General features: G+C 40.1%; 2 protein-coding genes across 7 annotated transcripts in view; both read left to right on the top strand.

Moving 5' to 3' along the window:
- The window catches only part of sash1a (SAM and SH3 domain containing 1a), a 225020-nt gene extending 217734 nt beyond the window's left edge, over window positions 1-7286 (top strand). For all 5 annotated transcript variants that reach the window (XM_042504112.2, XM_042504114.2, XM_042504117.2 and 2 more), the window contains 2 exons: window positions 2451-2582; window positions 3595-7286. In XM_042504112.2, coding sequence (XP_042360046.2) covers window positions 2451-2582; window positions 3595-3855 — 393 coding nt within the window. In that variant the 3' untranslated portion in view covers window positions 3856-7286. The remainder of the gene's footprint in view (window positions 1-2450; window positions 2583-3594) is intronic.
- A 3576-nt stretch (window positions 7287-10862) lies between these two features.
- usta (uronyl 2-sulfotransferase a) overlaps window positions 10863-27125 on the top strand; it is a 79183-nt gene continuing 62920 nt past the window's right edge. Inside the window, exons 1-2 of one of the 2 annotated variants that reach the window (XM_088089403.1) lie at window positions 10863-11013; window positions 12339-13033. In XM_088089403.1, coding sequence (XP_087945529.1) covers window positions 12802-13033 — 232 coding nt within the window. In that variant the 5' untranslated portion in view covers window positions 10863-11013; window positions 12339-12801. The remainder of the gene's footprint in view (window positions 11014-12338; window positions 13034-27125) is intronic. The other variant, XM_042504039.2, reaches the window with a different exon arrangement.

Here is a 27125-nt window from a genome sequence, read left to right as displayed (position 1 = left end):
ATAGAGATGAGGTGAGGAATTCTATTAAAAACCCTGTCTTAGCCAGCGCATAACAAAATTATATGAGTCATATTCCCATGCTTAATGTGAAAATGGGGCTCCGGGACACCTCGGGCTATACTTGTCTGGCGTCAGCCTCCTTTAGTTTAGCATTGTAACATGCCTTACTTAACTCAGTCATAATTTGACTTCAGCTTAGATCCAAATTACTCGGTCCAACAACACCAGTGGCTTACTTTAGAACTCATTCAGTTTAAAAATAGAGACTAATAGAGTCTATAGTTTGTGTGTGTAGATGCCTTTTTGTATGCAAGCATTGTAAGTGTGGTTGCGTGGTTGTGCGCGTGTGTGTGTGTGTGTGTGTGTATTTTCTCACAATAATAAATCTGCTGCCTGGAGCAGAGGGAAAGACTGTGGACTGAGTCTCACTATGATGCGGTTCAGACTGTTAAGTTTATGGGCTGAATCTTACTGAAGGCAGACGGGGTTATAAAACCCTCTGCCATTGCCAGACCCCAGGCTGGGCCTCTTTAACATGGTGGAGCCCCCGACACTGGCAGGAAAACAACAAACACACACAGAGGCATCAAGAGATGAGGTGAGAAGTAGTGCATTAGACCACAGCACAGCTCTGCTGGATTCCTGTTTGTAAGAAGTGGGTTGGCAGGAAACCGAGAGGCTCACTGCGGCAAGAGTAGCAACATGTAGGGTCTGCACATAATTGCAGTCATTAGTGTCAAAGGTCAGGTTAAAAATGTTTTGAAACAGATTCCTCCCATTTGGTAATTAAACTGTGCAACTGCTGTATAGAAAATGGTAAAAAAAAATGGCCTAGGTATTGAACATCAGTACTTTTGAGTATTATAATGCTTCATTTTAATCTTTTTAACTACTCCTTTGTAAGATATTTAATACATAGTTTACCTCTAACCCACAGTTCTATTGATCAAGCTAGATTGTTTTGGTTTGAGTTCCAGTCACTGGAGATGTCTGCCTTCTCTCAAATATACACTACATTATTTGCCTTCGCCACTAATATGTTGTCATACACCACTGGATGGCTTCAGGTTGAAAGCTGCCAGTAACAATGTAATATCTTTATGGAGCAGGTGGAAGGGGCAGGATGGGTCCAACAAACCCTGGACTTTCATCCAGGAACCTGGCATTCGCTTCCACATGAATGTAGAGCCAAACCATGATGTTTTTGTCCTAAACCTAATTAAATGTCTCTGTTGCTTCAACCTGTGCCTCTGCAGCCTAATCCTAACGAGGCATTTAAGTTAACATCCCAACGTTGGTTGCGGCATTTAGATATTTAGATCTATTATATGTATGAGAAGACAGACATTTCTGCGGCTGATATCTCCAACACTCTGCAACTCACACCAAAACAATCTGGATTGATAAATACCATTTCAGGTTGGAGGAAATATATGTATTTTGGGGTGAACTGTTCATGATGCTGTTTGGAATAGTTTATTAAACTGAAAAAAATCTGTTTAGTAAAACATGTTTATATCCCTAAAAATAAGTTATCAAAAAGTATAATAGTGGTAAAAGCACCAAATCTTGGACATCGTATTGGTATTATGAGATTTTAAAAAATATCCAGCCCCGAGGCACTATGAAAGAGAATAAAATGAAATTACTGTACATCTTTAAACATGCTCATGGTTGCCTGCTTTAAGGCATCCGGCCTTTGCTAATCCAGGCCGTGCAAAGGGCAGGTTAATGTGACCTGCTCTTCATCCCTCTCTTCGGAGAGATCAGTTCCTCCATCTACCCACCCCTTTGATCCTCAAAAGATCTCCGGTCCAGTTTGGCCAACCAAAACCAGGCCAGGCTGGAAACCTGCCATCACTCCAGGTGTCTGCACAAAGAGAGAGAGAACAAGAAAACATGTTTCAAAAGATTCAGCAGAGCTTTCAGCCGGGCTTTATTGCTCACACAGTCACTGCACATGAAATTCTCTAAATAATTCTGCTCCTCCCTCCTCTCTTCTAATCATTTCTCTTGCTTTTTATTAGTGCGAAACAAGATTAAATGTAATAGCAGAAACAGACGTACCAAACATGATGTAGCTGTACTATATTGTCAGTGAAAATAGGGATTATACATTTGTGACGTACTGTACAAGAGCCAGAACAAAATACACTGACCTGTGTGTTATTATGGAGTCTTTATTCTTCTGTTTGTCTCTGACTCTCTTTGTGCTCATTACCTCGCCAGAAGATGTTCTCAGAGAAGTCATTTGCTGCCTTTAGTCCATTTTATTCAGTCATGAACAAACAGATCTCTGTCTTCATAATGACTGTAATAAGTCAAAATGCGTCATGTTGTTTCACAGTAGCTACGTCTGACATAACGTGAAAACATAGACGTGTATGTATTTATGTGGTTAAAATGTAATCCTCCTTCAGTAACCATTCATATTCCCTTCTCCTCTCCAGCATGGCCGCTGCGGCATCCCCCAGCCGCTGGTTCAGCGTTATTCTGAGGACTTGGAACAGCCTGTCAAGGACGTGGCCTCCACCTTGGACCAGCTCAGAGTGAAAGAGCTCCGTAAACAACACCGCATGGCTGTAAGGCATTGACAGTGGTTTTTGGGGAACTTCATATCAGTGGGCACTATGTTGGAGCAATTGTTCGGAGTTATAGAGCAATAAAAATGCTTGGTTAGACTTTCCTAGAAAGCAACAATACAGGCTGGAAATTATGCCAGCTGACAGTAATTTCCCTGTACCCAGGAGCTATAGTTATTATGCTCGCTTGAAGCTTTTATAGAAATAAGAGTTTGTCATATTTGCTGAAACTGTCACTATATCTTCAGAGTAGTACACGAGACAGTTAATCTGCTCCTTCTTCTCCTTGTAGTGCTCCTAATGGCATTTGCAAGAATTGGCTGTGCCTGATAAAACAACCAATCAGAGCAGAGGATTATCTAACGGCTGTCAATGATGTCAATCACGATTTTTGAACTACGGTCAAAGTAGTGTCATACCATGCAGTGCTGATTAAATGTGAATCAAAATTATGATTCTGCATTGCCTATTTTTCACCTCAAATGTTTCAACAACATCTTTTAGTGTTTAACCGTAAAATGTGAAAGATTTTTAGCTAGCCACCATATTGGAAACAGTTGAGTCAAAACCAATCACCACCCACCAATTGGAGCAAACTTTTTCATTTTACAGCTAAACAGTACACTAAAATATGTTTCTAAAAACACTAAAGGTGAGAAAAAGTCAATGCAGTAACAGAATCTTATTTATTTTTGATCAGCTCTCCCTGTTTGAAGACTTTGACCGCAGGTCATGAGCTGTGATTGACATGATTGAAAGCTGCTTTTGAGAATATTTGGCTCTGGCTGTTTTTGTTTAGCAGTGGTGTATTATTGCAAATGCTATTAGGAGCACTAGGAGGAGCAGAGGAACATTTTTTCAAAGATCATCTGTCTCATGTACTACTGTCAGAAAATAGTGACAGTTTCTGCGAATATAAAAAAAAGTTACTTTTACAAAAGTTAAATTAAGTGTGTCTTCATTAGAGTAGATAGTGTAACTAATACCTTTTTTACTCCCATGTGTCACTCAGATTCCCTCTGGAGGTCTGACAGAGATGTGCCGGAAGCCTCTGCCCTCAGGTAACATCAGCACGGTCTCCGACTGGCTCACCTCCATCGGCCTGCCCATGTACGCCGCATCTCTTGCGGCGGCAGGAGTCGACACACTGAATCGTGTGGCCTTGTTAACAGAGAGCGGCTTGTGGGAAGCTGGGGTGCGGGATGAAAGACACGCCCGCCGGCTGGTCAGCGAAGCACGATTGGTTGGTTCGCAGAGAGAGGTGCAGTCCTAACCGTGTCAGTGGAATCGTATAAAATAACAGGTATCAACTCACTGGTCAGCACCATCTCATTTAAACACGGTCAGTAGGCGGCCGAGTGACCACAGCACTACAGTACTTCCTGTCTCGCATGTATCAAAAGACTTGAGCCACCCTGCTCTCTGATTTCCTCTCTTTATCACTCTATTCTCAAATGTTTACGGCTTTGAGGAGTTTCTCCCAACAGCCAAGACGAGATATCAGATGCCTTTTTAAAAAAGAGACTGTTGACTCACTCTGTGGGATGGCTTTCACTCTGAAGACACCCCTCAAAGTCTTAAAACAAAGACTTGGATCTGCCTTGAAGGAAGATAGCACACTCTTTTGTAGGATGGATGTTTTTTAAATACAGAAAGGACGGTTTACTTCCTGCATATTTCATAAGAGCTTAATTTTAATCCTTTGCGGCAAGGCGACATTATCTGAGGGTCTTTTACGGAAGTAGCTCGGCCAAAGTGATTCACTCCTCATTCAGCGTTTCATTCCCACTAATAGGTTCATAATGGCAGAATTCACTTAATATCTGGACTTTTAATCAACTAAACACACCAAACTATGAGTAACTGGTGGTTTTGAGATGGCTTATTTTGTATCATGATTCTGTATTATAACATAATCTTAATTTTAAAATGATTTATATGTTAAAACTTGTGTTTGCCTTTTGAATGTTGCAGCCTTATTTTGAGGCCAGCTCTCAGTCATTTCTAAGCTGAAACAGCTGACATCACACCTTTATATTTCATATTATACCTTATTTCACTGCATATTGTGGATGCATGCCCAGCGCCGATATGAATATAAGTCTTACAGAAAGCTGTTCTACTTCAGTAATCACAATCAGCTTTCACAGTAACAATACATTCCCCATGCATCCAAGCACACTTTAAGTTGCCTTACCATTACAAATGAATAGCTTCATCGTATGTATAGTATAGGCTATACCAGGCTGAACTGTGCTAAAGGTGCGAGCCTCTTTGTTCTGAATGTGTCTGAGAAATAATTGAGATTTTATACACACTCAACCACATCATTTCAGCCGCACGCATGGACTTGGACCACAAAACATGCCTCTGATGGACTGCGGTTTCTATAGATGATGAAAACCACAAACCCACAGGCACAACACAGACGTCGTCCCGTGTTTGACATCCCCTGTTCAACAGATTCACTGTACATGCTCCATGCAAAGGGTTGTGGGACAAGAGAGGGAGGAGAAAATTGTTCCAAAGACACAGCTGACATCTGGGCTGTCATATCTGGAATTTATTGGACTGTCTACACTTTGGTTACAGTGTCGAGGAATTTGATTTACAGCTGGATAATAAGCTGTTTGGGGCTTTTTAAAAACATTATACTGTATGCTGTAATCAGTGCCGGTCTGAAATTCTTAATTGGACTTTTCTCAAACACACTGAGGATGGATCAAAGACTGTATATAAAGATGGACGACGCTTCCCCACTTTACCCCCAGGGTACAAAAAAGAAGACAACACTGTGTTTATCTTTCTGTGTCCCCTCTTTTAGTTTGGAGGTTTTTGCATGTGAGTGGATACAGTGCAGGCAGAGCTCTCCACCAAATCTTTTTTTCCTCAGCTGCGGTTTATGACTTGCAGGGTTGATCTGTCAATCCATTTAGAGCTGATCAGATTAGATTCATGGCTAAGAGAAGCAGCTGCTGCGAGTGAATGCAAACTTGTATGACCCAGCAGAATGAACAGTCAAGTTACATCTCAATGTGTCCGATGCTCTGCCGCTCCATCAATGCCCAGAGTGCGTACTGCAATCCGAGAGGTGTGATGCAAAACCAAACGGTATATATATTTCACCAGCGCTCTAAATGAATGGTCCAGCTGTAAAAATAGAAAACTTATCTGTGGCAGCAGATGATTTAAACCTGGCAGTCCACCACAGATAAATAAATGAATGGGAAACCCTGACAAAATATTTCAGATAAAGGGGCTGCCATCTTGCACTGCTGATGTCATTTTGACCCTGAGTCTGCACAGTTGATGATGATCTCTGCGGTATCCAGATTCCCATACAATCATGAGCAGTGCCATTGAAAGCGAGCAAACCCATTGGCGCACACGGCTGTCAGTCATGATGTCAAAGCCCCTTTTTATAGCATCAGCTAACTCAATAAAACTAAACTTAAAAGAAAAACAAACACTTGAACAAACAAAAGGATGAGGAGGACTACCTAACATTAAATTTGTATGATGTGTACTTTGAGTCCATGTCCCATCCAGTAACATGGAGGGGGCGGGGGTTTTGATTTAACCTGCAGACAGCCAACCAGGCGGTGATCAAGATGTTATGGTTTCATTTCGAGGGAGCTGTTATGATGTCCATCATTATATACAGTCTAAATTGGTGTTAAGATGGTAAAAGTTATATCAGGTGAAAAGTTGACCTCCAAGGTCAGCAAACACTATGACACTAAATCTTGTAAATCAGGGAAATACAGCATCGGGTCATCTTGTTACAAATATTTTAGTCTGAAAACACAACAGAAAACAACCGGAAACTCATTGCTCTTTCATTTGTGCACTCTGCATGAATTGGAGCTAACATTTGTGTTTTTCTCTCTTATTTGTAACAGTAAAGTTTTATCTTTAATTCTCAGAACTGAACTGAATATTCCATGGAGTTCATGTTTAAAAATTTGACCAAGTGTTATTACTAAAATTATAGGATTTTTTTGGAGTGGGCACTTAATAAGTTGATGTTTGATGCCTTTTTTCCTCTTCAATCAAAAGTGGTGCTCTGAGAAAGCGAGGGTGGGGGTCATTATTTAAAAAAAACTAAAAGACCCAAGAAGTGTTTTGTAAAGAATGAAAATACTGACACTGTAAATGCACTTTAGAGGGTAAATCTAGCTGTTTTATAGGCGGAATTGGCTACATTTTGTTCACAGGTCCATAAATGGACATTCGTTGTCAGGTATCGTAAAGGGTTTCAGTGGGTTATGCTGGTATTTTATTTTAGTTTTGAGTTCCCAATGCCAAGTTTGATAACCATTCACGGGTTCCAGTTACTCACTTCCAGTTTCTTTTTTGCAGTCGTATAAAAAATAAATTCTTAATTACATATATGAAATGCTTAGCAGAAGTTGCACATTCTGTATATGTAATTGATATTTAAATAACTTATTTTTGCTTTTTTTCATATCAACTGTAATTAGCTGTACTATATGAATAGCAATACCTTCCTGCATAATGCATATTGCTTTAGCCAGTGAGGAACTACAGTATGTATTGTAAAATATGTGTACAAATTATTTTATTTGGTTTTCATCTACCTAATGATTGTCCATACAGATTTGCTTGTGTATTGAAACAACAAAAGTAATGTCCATAACTATTTGTCATTCTGAAATATAATAAAAACTGTTTCTTGCCATACACTTGCATTCTGATTCTCACAATACACACACACATGCACAAACACACCCTCAGTAATGGAAAGACATGGGCATGGCCTACTGGCTCTTTTCATCAACGTGGTTAACCATGACAGTGGACATTGGCCTGCTGATAACTTTCCTAATAACATTTAATTAAATTAAAATTGAAAAAGTGTGGATGGGCAACAAAAGGGATAATAACACCAGACTACCGGACTGGAGTTGATTAAAACCTGTCTGTCAAACATGTTATTATTTTATTCTTAGATGTTAGAATAAGCAAAGAAGCTATTATTAATTTTTTAGGGTTTGGTCGAATGGAAAAAATAGGAGACAATTTTGTGACTTTTTTGCCATGTGTGCACTCCAGTATCTCTGAATTACAACTTGTGTACTTATGATTCCTTCGGAAGTCGGAAGTCGGAAATTTCCAACGGATAATCACTGGTTTGCCATTTATGATGTATGCTTCCTCCATTGGTGCTGCAATTGGTGTTTTACATCAGACAACTTTTGATTGGGGTAGATGGATTTGCCCTGAGTTTACAAGTACGAGCTCCAACTTTAAGTGGCATTTGATTGAACTTGTTCGAGTAGGAGGTCCGAAATTTTCGAATTTTGGTACCCATCGTTACTATACTATCAAAGATTCTGCTTGTGTCTGGAGCTCTAAAATCAAGGAGCTTAACAACATTGTCTTGTTGTGTCTGTCTTGTAATGCCTCACTATTAAAAACAAAAATTACACACATCTGTTCATGCCAGACCAAAACAGCAGAATTCAACTGCGTCTGGCTCTTGTTGTGGTGCAGCTGTTATCAATGAAACCCCAAGCAGGGTTTCCACTTTTGTTCATGTCAAGCATTCACATTTAAGTATGCATCAGACCATGGATACAAATTTGATAAAATGTCATCACAAAAGAGAGATTTTACTTGCATAACTTCAATCTCAGCTGGTGTTTGGCATTCGTTGAGAGGAAACCGACACAACTGAACAAACATTTCCTTCAAAAAAGAATAAGTCCAAAATATGTTTAGTGTGTCCTCCTTTGCTATAGTTGCTTGTACCTTTAAGAAAGGAGCCACTGTCCAATAATTGTCCTTCATACAGCAGTAATAAGCAGTTAGCTCCCAGTTCACGACTCTGTCTTCTACTGATACAATTGCTCATCCAATTTAAAATGTCTCAGGAGGATAAGATGAGACCTTATTGCAGTGAAGACTTTCAGGCTTGTGTTTCTTCTCATTATTCTGAACCACTTTCCTCTGCAGCGTTTGTGCATGGTATTTGCGTCTTTATACAATCAAAATTCCCTCAAATTCTACTGTGGGATCACAATATTTCACGGTAAAGATTTTAAGATTTATTTTAGGATTCCTACAATGAGTCCCTTCCTTTATATAACCGGATCACGGCATACTTCATCATTACAAAGCATGAATAATTAACAGACTCAGAGCCACAGGAGAGTGAGAAAGCCATTATAATACCAAAGATTCCTCCTTCATAAACTGTAATGAGTATCATACTTTTATCAATCCTTATAGGGAAATTCTCTTGCCACTTGTTTCTCTCCTGAGAGGTCAGAAGTCACTCAAGTAGTCTTCTAAAAGTTTGTGAAGTCTGACCTGTAAAGTTTACTTTAGTGTTGGACAGCAAATCCAACTATCTGGTTTTGTAGCTCCCATGTTTATACCCCCTGCACAGAAACCTATTGATTCTTATTATGGTATGGTTAACTCAATTAAGTAGCCTCTTAGTCTTAACCGCACTGGGCCTAGTGGAAATGTACAAATGGTCATCATTCCCAAATGAGGATCATTTCTCTCCATCTCCTGCTTTTTCCTCATTATATTATTTAGTCTAATATGACACTAGTAGTGTACACAAAACCTTTGGTAATCACAGGTGGGTATACGCTGCTAACTGAATCTGTATGACATTTTACAAACAGCAAACTCTGAGGATCTCTGAGAATCAAAGTGTGTAAACAGATGTTTTGACATAGTTTTGCTGTTGTTAAACGCTGACCCCATAACTTTCATTCTTCTTTCATGGCAGCAAGGTTACGAGAAAGAGGTTTTCTTCACAAATTCAACATCAAATGGTGTTAGTGATTGATAAACAAATGGTAATTTGGGGGTTGAAGTAATCAACATTGGCGTTTGTGTGCTTCCTTTGGGTGCCTCACTCTTCTTCCAAAGTCCAAAGAAAATGTATGACACTATCAGAAATGATTTGGTTTAAATCCCACTGCCAATAGTTCTGAATAGACTAAACCTGATTTACATCAGTGACCTTTGTGACCTCCATACTATTGTTCTGTGTAATAAACCTCAGTGCTTCAGGGGAGATTGGGCTATAAACCTATAATGCATTCACACGTATTGTGCCGAGCTTGCAAAATACTGTTCATTTCATTTACCTGTGGAAAGGCCAAGCCAACAGGCCCTCAGCAGAATTATTATGCTCTTCTTTATTACCTTTTGTCTTTCAAGCCAAATTATTTCTCAAAGCCATTGTTGCTCCCCTGACTACTGTAGCTGTCACCGGTGAAAGTCTTGGAGAGGTAGTTAACGTGCTGAATGACTGTTGTTGCCTAAGTGCAGGTGTAGTCTAATGGTGGGGTCTTGCGCTGCTGTGGAAAGATAAATGGCTCAGTGTAAGATCCTTACAGCTGGCCCTGGGGGGAAAGAGAAAGTTTAAAACACACACACACACACACACACACTCTCTCTCTCTCTCTCTCTCTCTCTCTCTTTCTCCCATACATAAAAAGTGTGCAGGTATTCATCACACCAACTTCTTTTCAACATCAAGCATCTTCATCCTTTTGTAAAGAGGTCATTTTACTTCTGTAAGGAGGTTATTTCATATAGCTAGTGATGGAAGGCCAGCTTGCCTGTATTTCCACTGAAATAAAAATGGCCCTTTTTTTGTTAAATTAAAAAAATTAAACCGATTCAAGGTGTGCTTTATGTGATGCCCGCACTGAAACTATTCTACACCTGTCCTGTAAATATATTCACACCTGAAAACTGTGGCAAGATAGACCCTATTTGTAAATTTATTTTTAATAATACTGTCTGTAATTTTGAACTGCTATTGAAAAAACCCCAATATTTAAGGGTTATGTGTTTATTTATGTATTTTTTGCCATGTTTTACAATCATGAATGTAAGTTTGTTGAAAGATGCAGATTCATACTTTATTGTCCTTTAAGGAGGAAATTTGTTTTTACAGTCTCTGCAGTTAACACTCAAAACGATTAAATGCACGGGATGTACACAGAGAGGAACCTTACAGTAAACATGAAACTTCCTGTTCACAACCTCCAGTATTACAGTCAAACAGTGCACTAAAATATGAGTCTGAAGATATTTCATGCAAGAAATGCGCAATATAGTAACATAATCTTGGTTCATATTTGATCAGACTCCCTAGTTTTACCGTTTGATTGAAGTTTGCGCTGTTTCAGAAAAGGGGCGGGCGGGCGCGTGGGGAGGGGGAGGGGGGGGGTTTCTCTCTTGATCCATTTGTACACTCTTTGGTGGTTTGGGCGGGAAAACGAAAATGCGGAAGTCGGCCACAAGCAAACTCCAGCACATCCATGGCACCAGCCACAGGGCAGACGTGGTTGGCGGTCCTCAGATAAACATTAAAAAATAAGTCCCAGAGCGACAGAAAACGACGTGGGAGATGATTAAGGACGTCTTAGCGCTGGTAAGATTGAAGACGGTTTACCACATTTCGTGTACGCATACTGTAAACATTGTTATGATAGCTAGTGACTACAGTGCATCTCTTCAGCTGGCGATAACGCCGCCTGGTTCACTTTCGGAAGAATCGCTTCTCTACACATGTATTAACTGTGTTTGAAATCTTTCACTTATTCGCTCACTTTGTGAACTTTATAGCGAGTAACTGAATGAGATTTTGGGCACTAAGTTGGATTTTTCCTCCGGAAATACACGGCTGAATTGTATTGTGGTATACTGGAGTAAAATGTAGTTTACATCGCATCATATGTACATTCAAATTTGCTGTGCATTGTTTGTATGTTATAGTGCACTAAAGCGTGGATTAAATTAACTGCTGAGAATTTGAACACTGATACAAAACGCACTATGTATCAAATTCAATGCCATATCTAAAAATCGTTAACCATCTGAAAACCTGGATCGACGTGGCTTTTATGCTGAGTTTAGATGAATTTCCGAGCTAAATGCGAAATCGAAAATTGAGTTAGCCTTAATTTGTTTGACTTATTTTGTTAACACAGAGGGCAAAAAAAGGCAATGGAAAAGAAAAGAAAAATATGTTTAAACCTGCAGTTAACTACTAGTGTATCTGTGTTATGCCATTTCTGGCATATCCCACATGGGATTATATTATAAACCATCACAATACAAAACATGTCATCCTCTACTTTGACACATATCAGCAAAAAGAAAAAGTACAATCACAAAATTAATTTGTTACAAAATAATATATCACTTATATGTATATGTTTTTACAAATGTTATAAATCTACAGTTTATCCTGATAAAGAGTTTTTTCTCATCTCCCATGCTTTCTCTAAATAACGAGCAAATGTAAATGTCTCATACGTAAATAACCACCTTCATCGTTGTGTTATCCATATGTAATAAAACAATATCTGTTTTTATATTACTAAACAAAGAAATGCTATAATAATTGTATATGTAAAATTATGTTACAAACATATGATAAAATCTACAAAATAAATACAGATATTTCTAGTATTTTCAGTAGTTTTTCTAGTGTATTTGCTTGTTTGTTTTTGGCCCTTTTTTGGTCTTATTTTCAGGGTATTTTCTTGCAGCTTTTTACTCTCTTTTTTTGCTAATTTTTGGGCCATGTCTTGTTAAGTAGTTTGTTACCTCCCCCATGTTTTTTTTTAAAAGAAATCAAAACAATCTGCTCAGGTTTCAAATGGTTATTAAACTACAGTCGACCTTTATCATCAAACTGGAAGCTAAAATGAAAATAGTGAACTAACAGCTGGCTTTAAACTCTCTCCACAGACCTCCTGTCAGTCTCTGTTCGGGCTGCTACAAATCAAACTCGTTCCAGTGAATGCCCACTGCCTGCATGTAAAGCCCCTCTCTCCCCTGAACACTGGGTGACGCTGTTTTTACGCACTGCAATCCAACCCAAATCCTGTATGAGGTGGAAGTTTTTCCTCTTTCCACGTTCAGTAATCTGACACCCAAAAAGACTCCGAGCAGAAGGATGGACCCTTAACTCGGCTGGAAGGACGGAAGGAAGGAGCACTTACCCAACGAGCGCAAACGAGAGAGACCGAGCCGAAGCGAAAATCGCTGTGCGCAAAAAACAACCCCGTGGCTGCGGCAGCGGAGCACAGAGCCCGGGTGCCTGCGCGTCTCCAAAATAACTGGCCGCCCGTCCTCTAAATGCTCCCAAAGCGACAAGTTTCACTTTCCACAGGCGGATGGGTGACTTTCCACGGCGCTTTGTGAGGAGGAGATGATGAAGAATTTCAGCGGCAGTCCCCTTCACAGCAACAACCAGACTCCCAACCACGTTAGAGAGCGAAACAACAGAAAGTACAGCATACTCTCTGTTATACCGCTGCGATTCTCCCTGCGAGGTTATGGTTTCTGCATGGCTACGCTGTTCCTCTTCTGTTTCGGCTCCCTTTTTTACCAGCTGAACGGAGGACCCCCAAAAATCCTGCTGGACATCCGACAGTATCTCGGTAAGAACTTTTCATTTTCTCTGTGCTGGCTGCAGCGCGTCATCCTCAAAGAGATTCTTGTGAATAGAAGTTGCAGTGCACGTCTAGACGCCCTTGCTTAGATTAGACGTGTAAAGGAAAGTTCATCCTAAAATGAAAAGCTGATTATTTGGGCTTGCACTTCTCAGTCCCAGCTGAAAGTCTGTTAAATGGGGGTCAACTGCGTCTCCTCGACCCCATTCACCTTTGAGGAGTTATCTTGGTGATCATTCATAATATTTAAACCCCCGAAGTGGCTCTATGTGAAGTTATTGACACACATTTTAGCAAGTGCGTGCACAACTGTGTATGATGTTATCATATCTCCTATCTCAGAAGGTTTTTCCTTAATGGTTTAAATTTCAACAAATTTACCAAAATGCTGAGGAATGCGCTCCCCTTTGCACCATTTGCAGATCAGTTCTGACTTGTCGGAGCGAGACTGTGATCTATTATGGTAACAAGAACTCAGCAACTGTAAAGATATTCGTACTGTACGCGGATGATGACTGACACCTCTTCTTGTACAGCCAGCTGGTGCGCTCCAGCCACACTCGGCGCTCATTACGCACGACTGGCACCGGTGGAACAAGCGCGATAGTGTTCTCTAAAGACTAAATGCAGGCTGGTGTGCTCTGTCTGAGGCTTGATGCTCATATAATTGAGACAGTGAAAAGTATGTATGTTATAAAATAGATGTTGCCAGCTGTTTTCACGTCAAAGAGATACATCTGCAATTTTAATAATATCTTGCCCTAAAGGGAACAATTCAAAATTTGATTTTTTTCCCCCTGTAGATATGACTTGGCACTGCTTCATTATGTCATTTAACTATACAAGTTATAACAAGAAAAAGAGCCTCATGTTTGGCTGCATCTGCATGGATGTCAGTCTTTAGGACGAGATGTGTCAAGCCTCAAAAAAGGAAGTTTGTGCTGGTGTGTTGATATGTGCTACAGTGACTTAAAAGTGACTTCTTATCAACATGTCTGTCACTGCTACAAGTCAGGCCACAGCTGGGAAAGCGTGTGTGTGTGTTTGTGTGTTGAAAGGAGCTTGTTTTCCTACCTATTTCTCACAGAGGACTCAAGGCCTTTATTTCGTGATAAACATCTGGAACAGAATGAGAGTCACTCACCAAGTCGGCCACTAATCCCCTGGGTCAGATTGGTTTCCTCTAGACACACATGCACACACATATGGCACATGCATGCGTGCACACACGCCTGCACACTGCAGCTGTCAAAAAATCATTTTGATTTGGTGCAGTGTTGGAAACATAAGCAGATATTTTTGAAGTGTACTTTTTGCAGCACAAAAGCCTTTTTTTGCTTTATTTGGAGAGTGTTAAAGGGACAGTTCAGATTTTTTTTTAAGTGGGGTTGTATCAGGTATTTATCCATAGTCAGTATATTTTACACAGTAGATGTCTCTCAGTATGTGTCCAGTTTGGAGAAAGGACAGGAGTGCTGAAATGGAAGCTAAGAAATGTACAGCTGTGGATGGGGGTCAGCAGTAGCAAATGTATTTTAGCCACCTATAAAAAGTCCCACTTAAAAGAATCAATATCAGATGAAGTGTACACTATATTGAGATTATTTTCATCCCTTTACCTTTTTGTCAGAAAATCTGTTCCAACAGGGAAACTTTTAACAGCTTCAGTTCCCCATCTATGCTATCGTCAAAGCCACCAGGCTCCATTAACTCGTCTGGTCTACTGCTGCTTCAATCAGTTAGTGTTGAGGGTTGCAACAGTATGAGATTTTCATGGTACATTAACAGTCTCAGAAAATATTACAGTATCACAGTATTACAGAATGACTGTTATTATCAGTCAGAGTGATGCATAAAGGAGTGAAAACAGAAAGGTTAGTTTTGGCTGAACAAACATTTAATTTCTATAATTGAAACTTGGAACATTTTTTTTGGACAAAAGTATAGTTTCCATTTTGAAAATAACTAAAATTAAGGTGAGATTCTCCATCCAGTCGCATTACTTTAAGTTTCGTAGATAAACAAATGTGCGCGGTATGATAACTGTCAACTTTCATGTCGTGGTATACCTTAAAACCAGTATGTCACTACAACCCTATTTGTTTTATGTGTGAATCCAAAATAACTCTTTATAGCATAAAGTCAAACAAAAGCACAATAAAAATAACTGATAGAGGCAGCGATAGAGCAGCAGCTCCTGTGTTCAGCAATATTACATCAGTTTTCTCAGTGGAGTCTGTCTTTAATCAAAGTGATGTAACGGCTTCAGTTCTTCGCTGTCTGGTGGAAAGCAAAGATACAGCTAAATATATTGCACACTTAAACTGATGTTAATTGCCTTAGGTGCATTTTTTTTTTCGGGTGGCCAAAATATGTTTTATTTTGGACACCATCCACAGCAGTAATTGCTTAGCTTCTGTATCAGCACTCCTTCCTGCTACTCCAAACTGGGGGCACACAGACTGCCATCTACTTTATGTTATACTTTTACTTTGGATAAGAACCTCATACAAACCCCACTTCAAAAAATCCACACTATCTCTTTAATCCTTTCCCCTACAATGCAGCTCGATTGCCTAAGCAGACTCAATGTACACAACACACACTGAAGCAAAACTCAGTCTGATGAAACTTTGCAGCCTAAATGTGATTCAGAAATTGCAGCAATCGATGCATTTTGTTTTAGAGTAATTGCACAAAGCTAATGCGCGCACAGTCGGACAGCTGTTACGCCTGTTACACTCACTTTCTCACCGAGGAGCACTCTGCTTCTGAGAATGCTCTACAACCGACACACACACACCTATCAGCTATATCTCAAACACTTTGTCACACAGGAACAGGATGAAGCAGATGTATTCACACAGACTCGAACAGAAACAACCAGCCAACAGACAGGAACAAATCTATTATTTGCACCCCCATAATCCACCAGCCCTCAGACATGTGGACCATGAGGGTGAGGAATCCCTCTGTTAGGAGATGAATGAACACACCTGCATGACGTGATCTCCACTGCAGCTCTGCACAGAGACCTCGAGGGCCTGTCAAACACACTGACTCCTCCATAGTCTGTCGACCTCAGAAGGGGGGTTTCTTATGTAACAGTGACACAAACACACTGTAGCACCTCCGCTGGGGTCTGGATGAGTAATCGTCTCCGCTCATTACAATGCCGGCCGGGGAAGGGAGAAAGTGCTTTATTCCAGAATCAGATGGCCGAAGGATGTGACGCTGTGTTTAAGTTACTGAGTGGGATTTCAGTAATGGGTGTTTTAAAGTTTTTTCTGAAATGGTCGGCTGTTCGGTGGAGAAGGGAAGAAGAGGGAGGACCAGACTGATAGGCTTCAGTCTTGAGCACTTAAAGGAATGGCTCATTTTTTGAAGTTAAGTCACTTTTATTACCTACTCTAGATGTCAGGTGGCATGCTCCCAATTTGGAGAAGCAGGCTAGGGGTCAGTATGGAAGCTAAGCAATGTACTGGTGCAGAGGGGTCAGCGACCAAACATATTTTTAGCCCCCTAAAAAAGTCCCACCTAACAGATCTATCTCAAGTTAAGAATATGCTACATTGAAAGTATTTTCACTGCTTTACTTTTCCATCAGACATCCCTTTCTGACAGGGAAGCAGTTAATTGCTTTTGTCAAATCCAACAAAACAGTAATTATCGCTCACTGAACACAGGAGCTGCTGATCTACCGCCGCCTCAAACAGTTACAAAATAACTGTTGAAGCAGGTGTAGACCAGCAGCTTCTGTGTTCAGCGACATAAAATAAAACAATTTTCTCAATGGAGTCTGGCTTTGAAGGGAGCGATGTTAACGTCTTTGACCGTTTGAAATCACTGTAAGTATCACTGCATAGTAAGATAAAGCAGTAAAAGTATTCAAAATGTCAGCTTAAGCTCAGTACTTTGAAACCTGGACTGACATCAGTTTCCTTGTGCTGCTTTTAGATGCCTTTTACAAGTATTTAAACCTTTGAAGCCTGAGCAAGTTGGTGTGATTTATTTCAAAAATGTGGAAAAAAGCAATGAGCAACTTGGAAAGAAATGTCTCACCAATTGCAAGAAATTAACAGATGTAGAAAGTTGTTTTTTTTTTTAAATAGGGAAAAAGTTTTCTAATTATCATAATTATATGTTATTAGTTATCTTTTTGAATTATTTAAAATTTTAAGCTTTTTTCCCCACCTATTTTTTTGCTCCAATTATTAGGTTGTTTTCTTCTCCTTTTTCTAATTTCTATTTCAGTTGCTCATTGCCTTCATACCATGTTTTTGAAAGAGAGGCTAATCAGCCAAGGTTGCAGGAGTTTAAACTGACATTTTTTTCAATGGGACTTCCTTCAGTTATCTATATGTTTTACTGCAGACCCCTCTGCAGCAGTACATCGATTAGCTTCAGTCAGCCTTTCCAAACTAGAGGCGTGCCGACTGACATCTACTGTAAGTAATACACTGACTATGCATAAATACCTCATAGAACTTCACTTCAAAAGATCTGAACTATCCCTTTAAAGGAGAGAATCGTGAAATCTGGAAGAAAGGAGGGAACGTGGAGAGCTTGCTGTGCAGAATATTCTCAAGATTTGGTGGCAAAATGGTTTTGAGAGAAGTTGACAAAGTACTGAATGTTCTGCAGTTTCCCTTTTTGTCACCCCGTCAATGACAGACACTCAGTCTCTCTCAGACTTCAATCTACTTTATCTGTCTCAGTGTCATACTGTAGATTGATGAGTGGAACAGCTCGCTGGGTGAGTCAGGAGCTGAAGGGGAAACTCCTTACCCCACTGACTGGAATTAATGAGGAAATAAAGAGGATATTCAGCATTAGTAATCCTCCAATGTGTGTATACTGTATGTGAGGCTCGCGGCCTCCTATAAGCACCCAGTGATTGGCTGATTTATTTACCTTAAGCTGACTTGTGTTACTTTTGGCCACACTGTGCCAAGATGAAGGTGAGGATTCCTGGTGGGGTAAGTGAATGTGGGAGTGTATGGGAAAGAGAATAGTAGGTTGACTTTGCGCGAGCGTGTGTGTTTCTCAGTCGGACGCACTGTGGAAGAAACAGACCCTGTTTTGTTTGGGCCGGCGGGGAGGTTGGTGTTTGAGGGTGTCACTCAGCATAGAGCTGCAAAACGTGCAGACCTTTTAGACCTGGACCGACAGCCTGTCATGGACTCTCTCTCTTACACTTTCTTAATCTCTCTCACACACACATACGTACTGACATTACGTGGACAGAAAGCCTCAATTTGAGTGATGCGTCTGTCTCGTAAAGGTGTGTCTCTGTGTGTGATTGGACAATCACACCAGACTGTGTAGCAGTTATTCCCCTCGACGTTTGACTCGGCTGAGCTGGAAGGGCTGTGACTGAAACATGATTAAATTCTCAGAGCGATGGACAGCTTGTTTCACCGCTGTGGGCCACCCTGACTGTTCACAGGTCAAGGAAACATCAGTGTAAAGCTAAAAGACTGAATTAAATTATTAGCTGCCAGTTTTGGGCCTCTCTTTATGGAAGCAACTGACTGAATTTATGATTAAGGTGCAAAATAGAAAATAGAAAAGGATTTGGATTCTGACAGAGCTTGAAGCTTGTGTTTGGCTCTCTCTCTCTTCACACACACCATATATCTCTGCAGTGACATTTAAAGTTGATTCTCAGTATTGTCGTGATCTTAGGGATTGTGAATTTGCTGATGGTAATATGCTGCTTTTTAATATTGCAAACCATCCTCTTGTAGCTCCTTGGAGCCGAGAGAGGAGTATCTTTCTTGTTCTCTCAAATCTTCCAGTTATTGAGATGGATCTTTCAGGATTACATGGTGTGTTGAATCCTTCCAAGGGAACAAATGTTATGTACTTTAAAGGACTCTTAAGTGCTCAGGTCTTTCTCAGTGTTTGTGTGTTGTTACAGTTCCCTCTCCCGCTACCATAAATCATAAACTCTGAACAAACTCAGTGCGTCTCTCACTAAGCATTGCTCTGCTTCTCAAAAGAACTCTGTAAAACTCAAAAACATTAATTTAAGTCACCAGAAACTGGCGGGGAAAGTGTTGGAGTTGCAGACTGCGGGGCGGTGTTGGGGATTAGACAGGTATGTGTGGACACAGACGAAGCTTCAGGATATCTCTCCTCCCTCCAGTTTCTGTCACATTTACAGCGATGCTGGCCAGGAAGTGGGTGAAAGCAAAGTGTTTAAGTGAATTCAAATAAAGTTTAGTTTGGCTGGTGACCACTTGGTAGAAGTAGTGCTTCTGAATACACTTAACATGCATACAAAGGATAAGAGGGGGAAGTTGCAGAGGGAAGTGATGCAAAGAGGGAAAGTGAAAGTTTGTGAGAAGGCCGAGAAACCTCTAGCTCCATGTGGACAATGCAGACACAGTATGCTTCACTCATGCTGCACCTCAACTCTGACAGACAGAGTCAAACATGCACAGTACAAACATACAGTGAATGTCATGCTTCGCTGATTGCAAGTGTTGATTGGGGTGATGCAGTGGTTAGCACTGTCACTAACCTGGTTCAAACCTGCTGGCTGGATTAAGCTCTTCTGTGTAGAGTTTGCATGTTCTGCAGGTCTCCACATTGTATGGCTTTCTCCCTAAAACATGCAGGAAAGGTTCAATGTGCATGAATGCTTGTCTACATGTCAGCACTGTGATAATCTGGCGACCTGTCTGGGGTGTAGCCCAGCTCTCATGCAACATCAGATAAGATTGGCAGTTACAGATAGAGTAACTGACTTAAGTGTTTATTGGATAAAGACTGACATCTCATCATAATTTTTTTTTTCTGCTCTGCTAGATGAACTGGTAAGACTCTTGGTGAAAATGTGCATGTTGTGCAGACAAGCTTGATTGCACACATCTTCTCAGCCATGTTGTGGTGGCGACGCGACTGTAGTGTAGTTTGTTTGTAGCCTCACGTTATATTTTTGCTTCTGGCAATTACATTTAGGCTTAAAAATCCAGAAAGTGGTGTTCATTTGTGGAGATTATCTTTCTGAACAAAATGCGAAAGTATCATAAACTCCTGTTTGTCACAGAATTTATTTTCTGCAGTGATCCAAGATCCAATGGAAGATCCCATAGACTTTTTGATGAGAAAACCCTATCTTGCACTGTTAACGAAAGTGGAAAATAATTAGTGTGTGTATCAGCTTTGTGATTTGGATCAGCTTCAAAATTCAGTGGGTTCTGCGTTGGCCCATGCTAAACCCTTCAACCAAGGTTAAAAAAATAAGGCCAATAGTTTTTCCATAATCATGCTGACAAACAGATAAACTGAACAGAAAAACACAACCTTCTTGGCAGAGATAAGAATCCCATATTATTATTATTATTATTTTCTCCAGTGAAACATACATGTGATATTGTCATGAAGTGTGGGGAAAGTATATATAAACTAACGTGCAGGAAATGTCAGAGTAAAATCATCTGTTATCACATGTTGTGGTAGATGACACATTTCCTTGAATGGAAACACTCTGGTGATTTCAGACCCACGCTGATCTTAATTTAAGTGAACTTTCATATCAGTGTTACGTGTTTGGCTGTGTTGCAAAACAGAGATGTTACATTAGGGTAGACATGCAGATGTGGTTTATCATTACAGCATTCACATATAGAAAAAAAGAGACTGCCTACTTGTATCATTGCACTGACAAATATTGTCAACACCTTCTAACACGACATCACATCTTTTTAAACATTTATCTGCAGTGCCTTCTGCACAATCAGAGAATTTTAAACTTCACTTTTAGGAGGGTGTGCAGTGTAGGCACAGTGTCTACAGTCTTGGGGTCAAATGTTTTGCTTAAGGGCAATATCACAATAGTAATCATGAAGAGAGAATGGCATTTATTCACTTTCCCAGGCCGTTAAGTCACAAACCTGTTCCACTGACCTGCTGCCCTCATTTGCTTCAACGGGATTAAAGCATATTTAGTCACACGCTTATTTTATGCAAGTGCACGCCCAAACACAGTAGTGTAGTGGGGAAACTGACACACAAACTACACATATGCAAAAGAGCTTTGTTGAGCTAGCCAGACATGTAAGTGTGATTTTTGGAGCAAACTCGCCACTCCATTTACACCAGTACGCCCACTTCCTGTTAGAGGATATTAAAAATGAGGTCTTTATTTCGTCTTGTCATATTTTGTTCTTCAAACTGACAAATGCAGTGCACCGGCCTTTGGACCAAAGTGACAGAGTCCATGCTTTAAGGCAATTTACCTAAGTGTTGAATAAAATGGAAATCAGTCCAGCGCTGGTCAAGCTGTCACTCTGCATTTTAACAGGGTTGCCAGGTGTGCACCAGTCAGACTCTTGGGTGAAATTGGTCGTGTGGAAAAACACATAAACTGCCCATTTATTCCCTTACTTCTTCTAATTTTTTTTGTTATTTACTTTTGGAGTGTTTGAGCAGAGGTGGCAAACCAAAGCATGCATTTATAGTTGATGCTAAAGGCTGCTGCTCCAAAATAATCTCACGCTCAGGGGGTGAAGATAGAATAATATTTTGCATCCATCCAACACCTCCAGCTGATGAGGCTCATTAAGAGGTGAAGGCAGGACAGCGTGGCCTACTTCCTCTGTATTCCCTCCACCTCCAGTACGTTATGGAAGTGTCGAGGAAAACTAAGCATTGCCTCCGACAGACCCCAAAACAACTCCTAACTGGCGTCACATCCAGCCTAAATGCCAAAACAATCAGACGGCTTGTAATTCCCTCTGGGTTGGTAAAACAAGCAGCCCTCCCCGTTGTGCTGAGGCTCACCATGCTCTGTTTGTTTACCTGCTTTCTAATGTGCATGCCAGCTTGTTAATTGGGTTTAGGGGTCAATAAAAGGATAATGGTTTTTACTTGAATGGAAACCGGAGAAAGAAAGACTCACGATGCTCTGATTTTAATTCGAGGATTTAAAACAATACAAAAGGACGAATTAATGTTACATTAATATTTTATGATTGTCACAAGCACTTGCAGTGAATGGATTAACGTATTTTCTTTATGATAAATGATGATCTCCTGCATTTGTCGTTTTCTAGGTTGTTACAAAATGAAATCATCTGAAGAAAAAAGCTTAATGTTGACCCCGTGATTACATAATAGAAGCAATTAGCATTACCAATTAGCATCGCCATGCCTGAGAGGCTGCCATTGCCCTCTCCAGAGAGACAGGCAAACACTAAAACAACAAAGGGTAATTATCCTCCATTAGTGCATTTGTTTCACCACACGAAACGAGAGCAGATGGAAAAAAATTACCAACGTGCCAACGCTGTTAAACTGCAACTGCTGTTCAAGGCCTGCTGAGCAATGGTGGTTATAACCCAAGAGGAATCTTAGATAAATTTGTGGCCGATGGTTTGTGACTAGACTTGTGTGCTGTGCTCCTGGAAGATTGATCAAATTAAGACATTTAAATAGTAGGCCACAGAAGCTCTTGCTCCACAAAGTTGTGATGTGTTCAGTTAAATACAAAGTTCACTTTTAAAAGATATTTCAATAATTTAAGTTTCGTTTCTGTTACTTTTCAGCTTTGCATCTCATTTCCTAGCCCTCTCAGACTGGTAAAATAGATGTCTACAAACAAACAACAAAGTCATTTTACTGTGAAATTAAAAACTATTTTAATATGAGTGTAGCATTTGCAGAAGGATGATGCATAAAGCAACACAGTAGTGGGAAAACAAAATTGGTAGAGTAGCCAATTTTGTTTTAATAGCACAGAAATTATTTTTTTTAAAGGGGTAAGAAGCTCCTGAGCTCAAAATGAACAATCTATCTATATACAAGGAACTACAATTCCAACCTTAACCAAATTATCTATGCCTTGTACTCTTTCCTTTAGGCTAATGGATTTTATGTCAGGATGTTTTCCCTTAGAAACCTTGCTAAAAAAGTTGGCTTGTTCTAGATAGCTATCTAATAATGCTAGCAAGCTGTTGAAACTACAACTATAGACTATGCAACTTATGCAAATAGGTCGGTAACGACACACAAATCTGATCTGAACACTTGAAAATAATAGTGCAAACAGCCAGATTTGATTGGAGAAGAAATCTGATTTGCCTGCAGTCTAAACGTCTTTTTTTTTCTTTTCCCCAAATGTGGAACTGTTCCTTTAATGCAAAGACGTGAGAGTGGTCTTCTCAACTTTTGCCAAGAAAGCAAGCAAGTGTATTCCCAAAATGACAAGTTATTCCTTCAGAAGCTTTTATAGCCCAACTTTATGATGCAAAAGTGAGGTATGATGTTCCACTCAGCTCTAAGCTTGAGTCTGTTTACTTCGGCCTTTTGTACTCTGTGTAGTCAAGCTCTCTTCGGCTCAGAAGGGGGTTGTTTTTAGGAACTTTGTGCTGTTTTTAAGGGGTTGCCAAGACACTGATGATGACTGGTTGTGGTGACTTTTATGTCAGCCCCTGTGGTGGTGCGTGAGCGGGTGGGTGTCTTGGGGCCCACAGCCACTGGGTGGTACCCTGGCTGATGCTTGTAAGAAGGCAACTACGTATATCCCATAATTTAAAAGATCGGTGCCAGGATAAATAGAGGTCCTGTGAGAATATTAGGTGTCCGCTTACACTTTGTAAACTGAATGCCCTGCTTTAATCAGCTCTGTTCTGTTCATCCTAAAGGAACGAGACCTCTAATCTTAATCCAGGTCCTTTTATGACAGAATTAGAAACAGAGTAATTGCTGTCTGCTTTGTGAGTGCTGTTGATTTTTGGCTTTGCCCTTCCTTATATCTCTGTGCCCTGGTGTCGTTAGTCTGTTTGGGAAGTTTACTTTGGCGAGCAAGCACTCCAAATTCCTTTGTTTATTGCCACAGAACACCCAACATGTTGAGCCCTTGTTTCCGTCCCGTTGGCCACATATACACTTGTCATCAAACAGCAGGTCTGTGTGGTCACTAAAGTCAAGCAATTATTTTCCAATTTGATTCAACAACTGGAGTCTGACTTTTTTCATCAGGGTCCAAGGTGGCAAACGGACAGCCTGAGGCCAAGTAATTGGTTGTTATGGGAGTTGTTAAGAGGAAACATGCTGCCTGGTGGTCAGCAACATACCTTGTTCAAGGAACTCTGCCTATCTTTATTCAGAGTGAGTTTACCACAGCTGTCTGCTAGTCTCATTTCAAGGCAATGAAAAAAATATATAGTCGTTTAAAATAGCAGCTTTAAATATACAGCGGGGCAGATAGAGCAGCAATGCCCAACCCATGTTGTTAAAACCACCATGTGCTGGTTTGGGGAAATGTATTGCCTTGCACTTTAAAGTTTTATATAGCCTGTTCCCTTTTTGGGTTCAGCTGAGTAGAATGAGAAAGACAGTTTTCTGCAGTTTTCTTGAAACTGAGGCAATTTGCAGAAGTAATTCTATATATTAGAGTAAATCATGACTCTTTAAAGATGCAATGTGTATGATAAGGTAAGAATGGTAGTTTTAAACATTAAAAAAATTAACTAACATTGTCATCACAATGTGAAGAAGTATGCTAACCTGCTAGCCACGACCGGTCCGGTCTTTTAATACCACTTGTACCACAAGAGGCAATATTAAGTTACTGTAGCGTCAAGTTTACCCTCAGTTCAACATAAGACAAAGAAGGAAAGTCCAGTATTCATTGTTGTTGTTGTTGTTTTGAGATACCTGCAGTCTCTCGCGACATGAATTTCAGCAATCTTTTTAGGTCCTCAACTTCCTCTTCAGACTTAGAAAAGCCCTCTTTGGTCATCTTGCTTGCTCAGTACAGTGTGTACATGGTGGACCAAACAGTGTCTACGGAAAGTAAAACAAAGATCATGTTTTGTATTCATGTCCACATACTGGGTGCAGCCAAGCCAAGCTAGCCAACAGGCTCATCAGCCTCATTTGGTCCACGCAAGACCAAGAATATGTCCCAGCTCAGGAAAACTGATGTCCAAAATCCATGATACTGGTGTGGTTAGGTCAGTATTGCTAGGCTAAGCTAGCTTGCAGGTTTACCCTTCCTTACACATTTAACCCTGTGATCTTAAATTGTTGTCTCAATCCAGATGTTGGTCAAAGGCAAAGTATGTCCAGAGCCAGATGATTCAAAGTCTGAAGTCCACAAAGCACAGACAACACACGCTGTAACGTTACTGAAAACCGTTCCAAATGTTTTTGACATGACTGTTTTATTGCTACAATGGTCTAACTAAAACTGAGCTAAGCAAGCAAATTATACATTAATGTCACGTTAGGTTAAGATAGCAACAATGGACAAAATTAGCATCTAGTTGAGGAATATAGTGGAGCATTTAGCAGCTAAACAGTCAGACATTTCCCTCAACAGATAGTGGAGACCAAAACTAGGCCTAAAGAAGAGTGAATATCGGACTAACATTCCTCAAGTGACCAGAAACATGACGCTGAGTAAGTGCTCATTCTGATTGTGAAAACAATGTCTTATTGTGGATGTAGTCATTGGATAAGCTAAATACATAATCTAACCATGCTAAGATTTATTTTTTCCCAGATCCTCTGTTGTTTTCAGATGTAGAAATCAACAGGTTGCACAGTTGCTAGATGTTATTTAGCCAGACACCATGACTGAGACCTGAGGGCAATGTATGTGTGCGGTTTTCAAAGACATCAGAAGTTACCTTGTTGTAAAACGATACCATAACACAGATGATGATTTTCTACAGCCTTAAGGCTTTATGATGATGGGGGCTTTTCATCTGCTTTGCACAGGCCTGTTTGCCCCCAAAGCCCTAACTATAAAATTTTGAAAGACCATGTAAATGTGTGTGATTTTGCTTTCACTTGTTTGTGTGCAAGTGCTTGTCAGCTTACATAAAAGATTCAGTTGTTTCATTCATAATATACCACTGCTGCAAGAAATGACTTTACACATTCCATTTTCATTTCATTGCACTGCAACATTTTCCTCTGTTTAGTCTAAGAGCTGGTCTGTGTTTTACACCCCAACTTTAGGATTTTTACAAGAAACCCACTCTTCACACGAGCTAGAAAGAATGCATTTATTTTTGTTTAGAGAAAGATAGTTTTTACAGAGCCACGCCACATATCTGAAGGCCAAGCTAAATAAAGAGGAAAGCTGTCTTCTGACCCCTCCCACCCCCCGAACAAACAAAGCCTTAAGCAACAGGTCTTTATTTCTGCCACTGAAAGTCAGAACTCTGAAACTGAGCCTGAAGTAGTACCTGTACAGCTGACTTATAGATATTATTATCATTTTATTGCTTGCTGACACCAGAGACAGTGCAATATGTTAACACTGACAGAGTTTGGATTTGAATCTGCAAAAAAGCTGTACTCCACTGCCAATTTTCCATAATGCAATCCATTATCTCAGTTTTAAAGAGCCCATACAGTCAAATGTGATCTAGATAAATGATAGTTTTCTTACTTTTCGCTTCTCTTTTATTAACTTTACATCTGGGGAAACTCACAACTCCTTTTTAAACCCCCATGGCATTTTGCTCTGCATTCCACATTACAAGATACCTGACATCTTAATACTGTTATCAGCAGTGAGGCTTCCTGTCCCTGTTTGAAACAGGTGGAGTAACTATGCAGTGTTTCCCAGAGAATTAGAGTGTATCTGTGGCAGTAGTTTTGTTTTATTTTTTCTTTTAAACATATGCATGTCCCTTTGTATCATTCTGTGTCCCCTTTTTGAATTCAGAGGTTTTTGTGGGTCTGGGAAGGCAGCGCAGGCAAAACTCTTCATGATTGCTCTGTCAGTCCATTCAGAGCTGATCAGATTGATGTATGAGAGGAACCGTTGCTGCAGAAGCTAGAGGATACAAACTTTTAGACCCCGTAGATTGACAATTTAGTTTCACTTTAAATGTGACTGATGCTCTGTGCTGCGAGAGAGTGGTACTATAAGTAGCCATATGGTATGCATATTTCAACAGTGATACGGTCCAGTCCAAAAATAAAAGATGCATTTGTGGCAGCAGATGTTTTAATTGTTGCAGGCTGCCACAAATAAATTAATTTGTGGAAAAAAAAGCTGCTATGCCTTGAGAATAAATATATTTCATTTCTTCAAAGCTTCTTGTCT

The sequence above is a fragment of the Plectropomus leopardus genome, chromosome 16 (assembly GCF_026936395.1).
Source record: "Plectropomus leopardus strain MGB_pleo_1.0 chromosome 16, ASM2693639v1, whole genome shotgun sequence".
NCBI classification, from domain to species: Eukaryota; Metazoa; Chordata; class Actinopteri; order Perciformes; family Serranidae; genus Plectropomus; species Plectropomus leopardus.
This window is presented reverse-complemented; position numbering and strand designations above follow the sequence as displayed.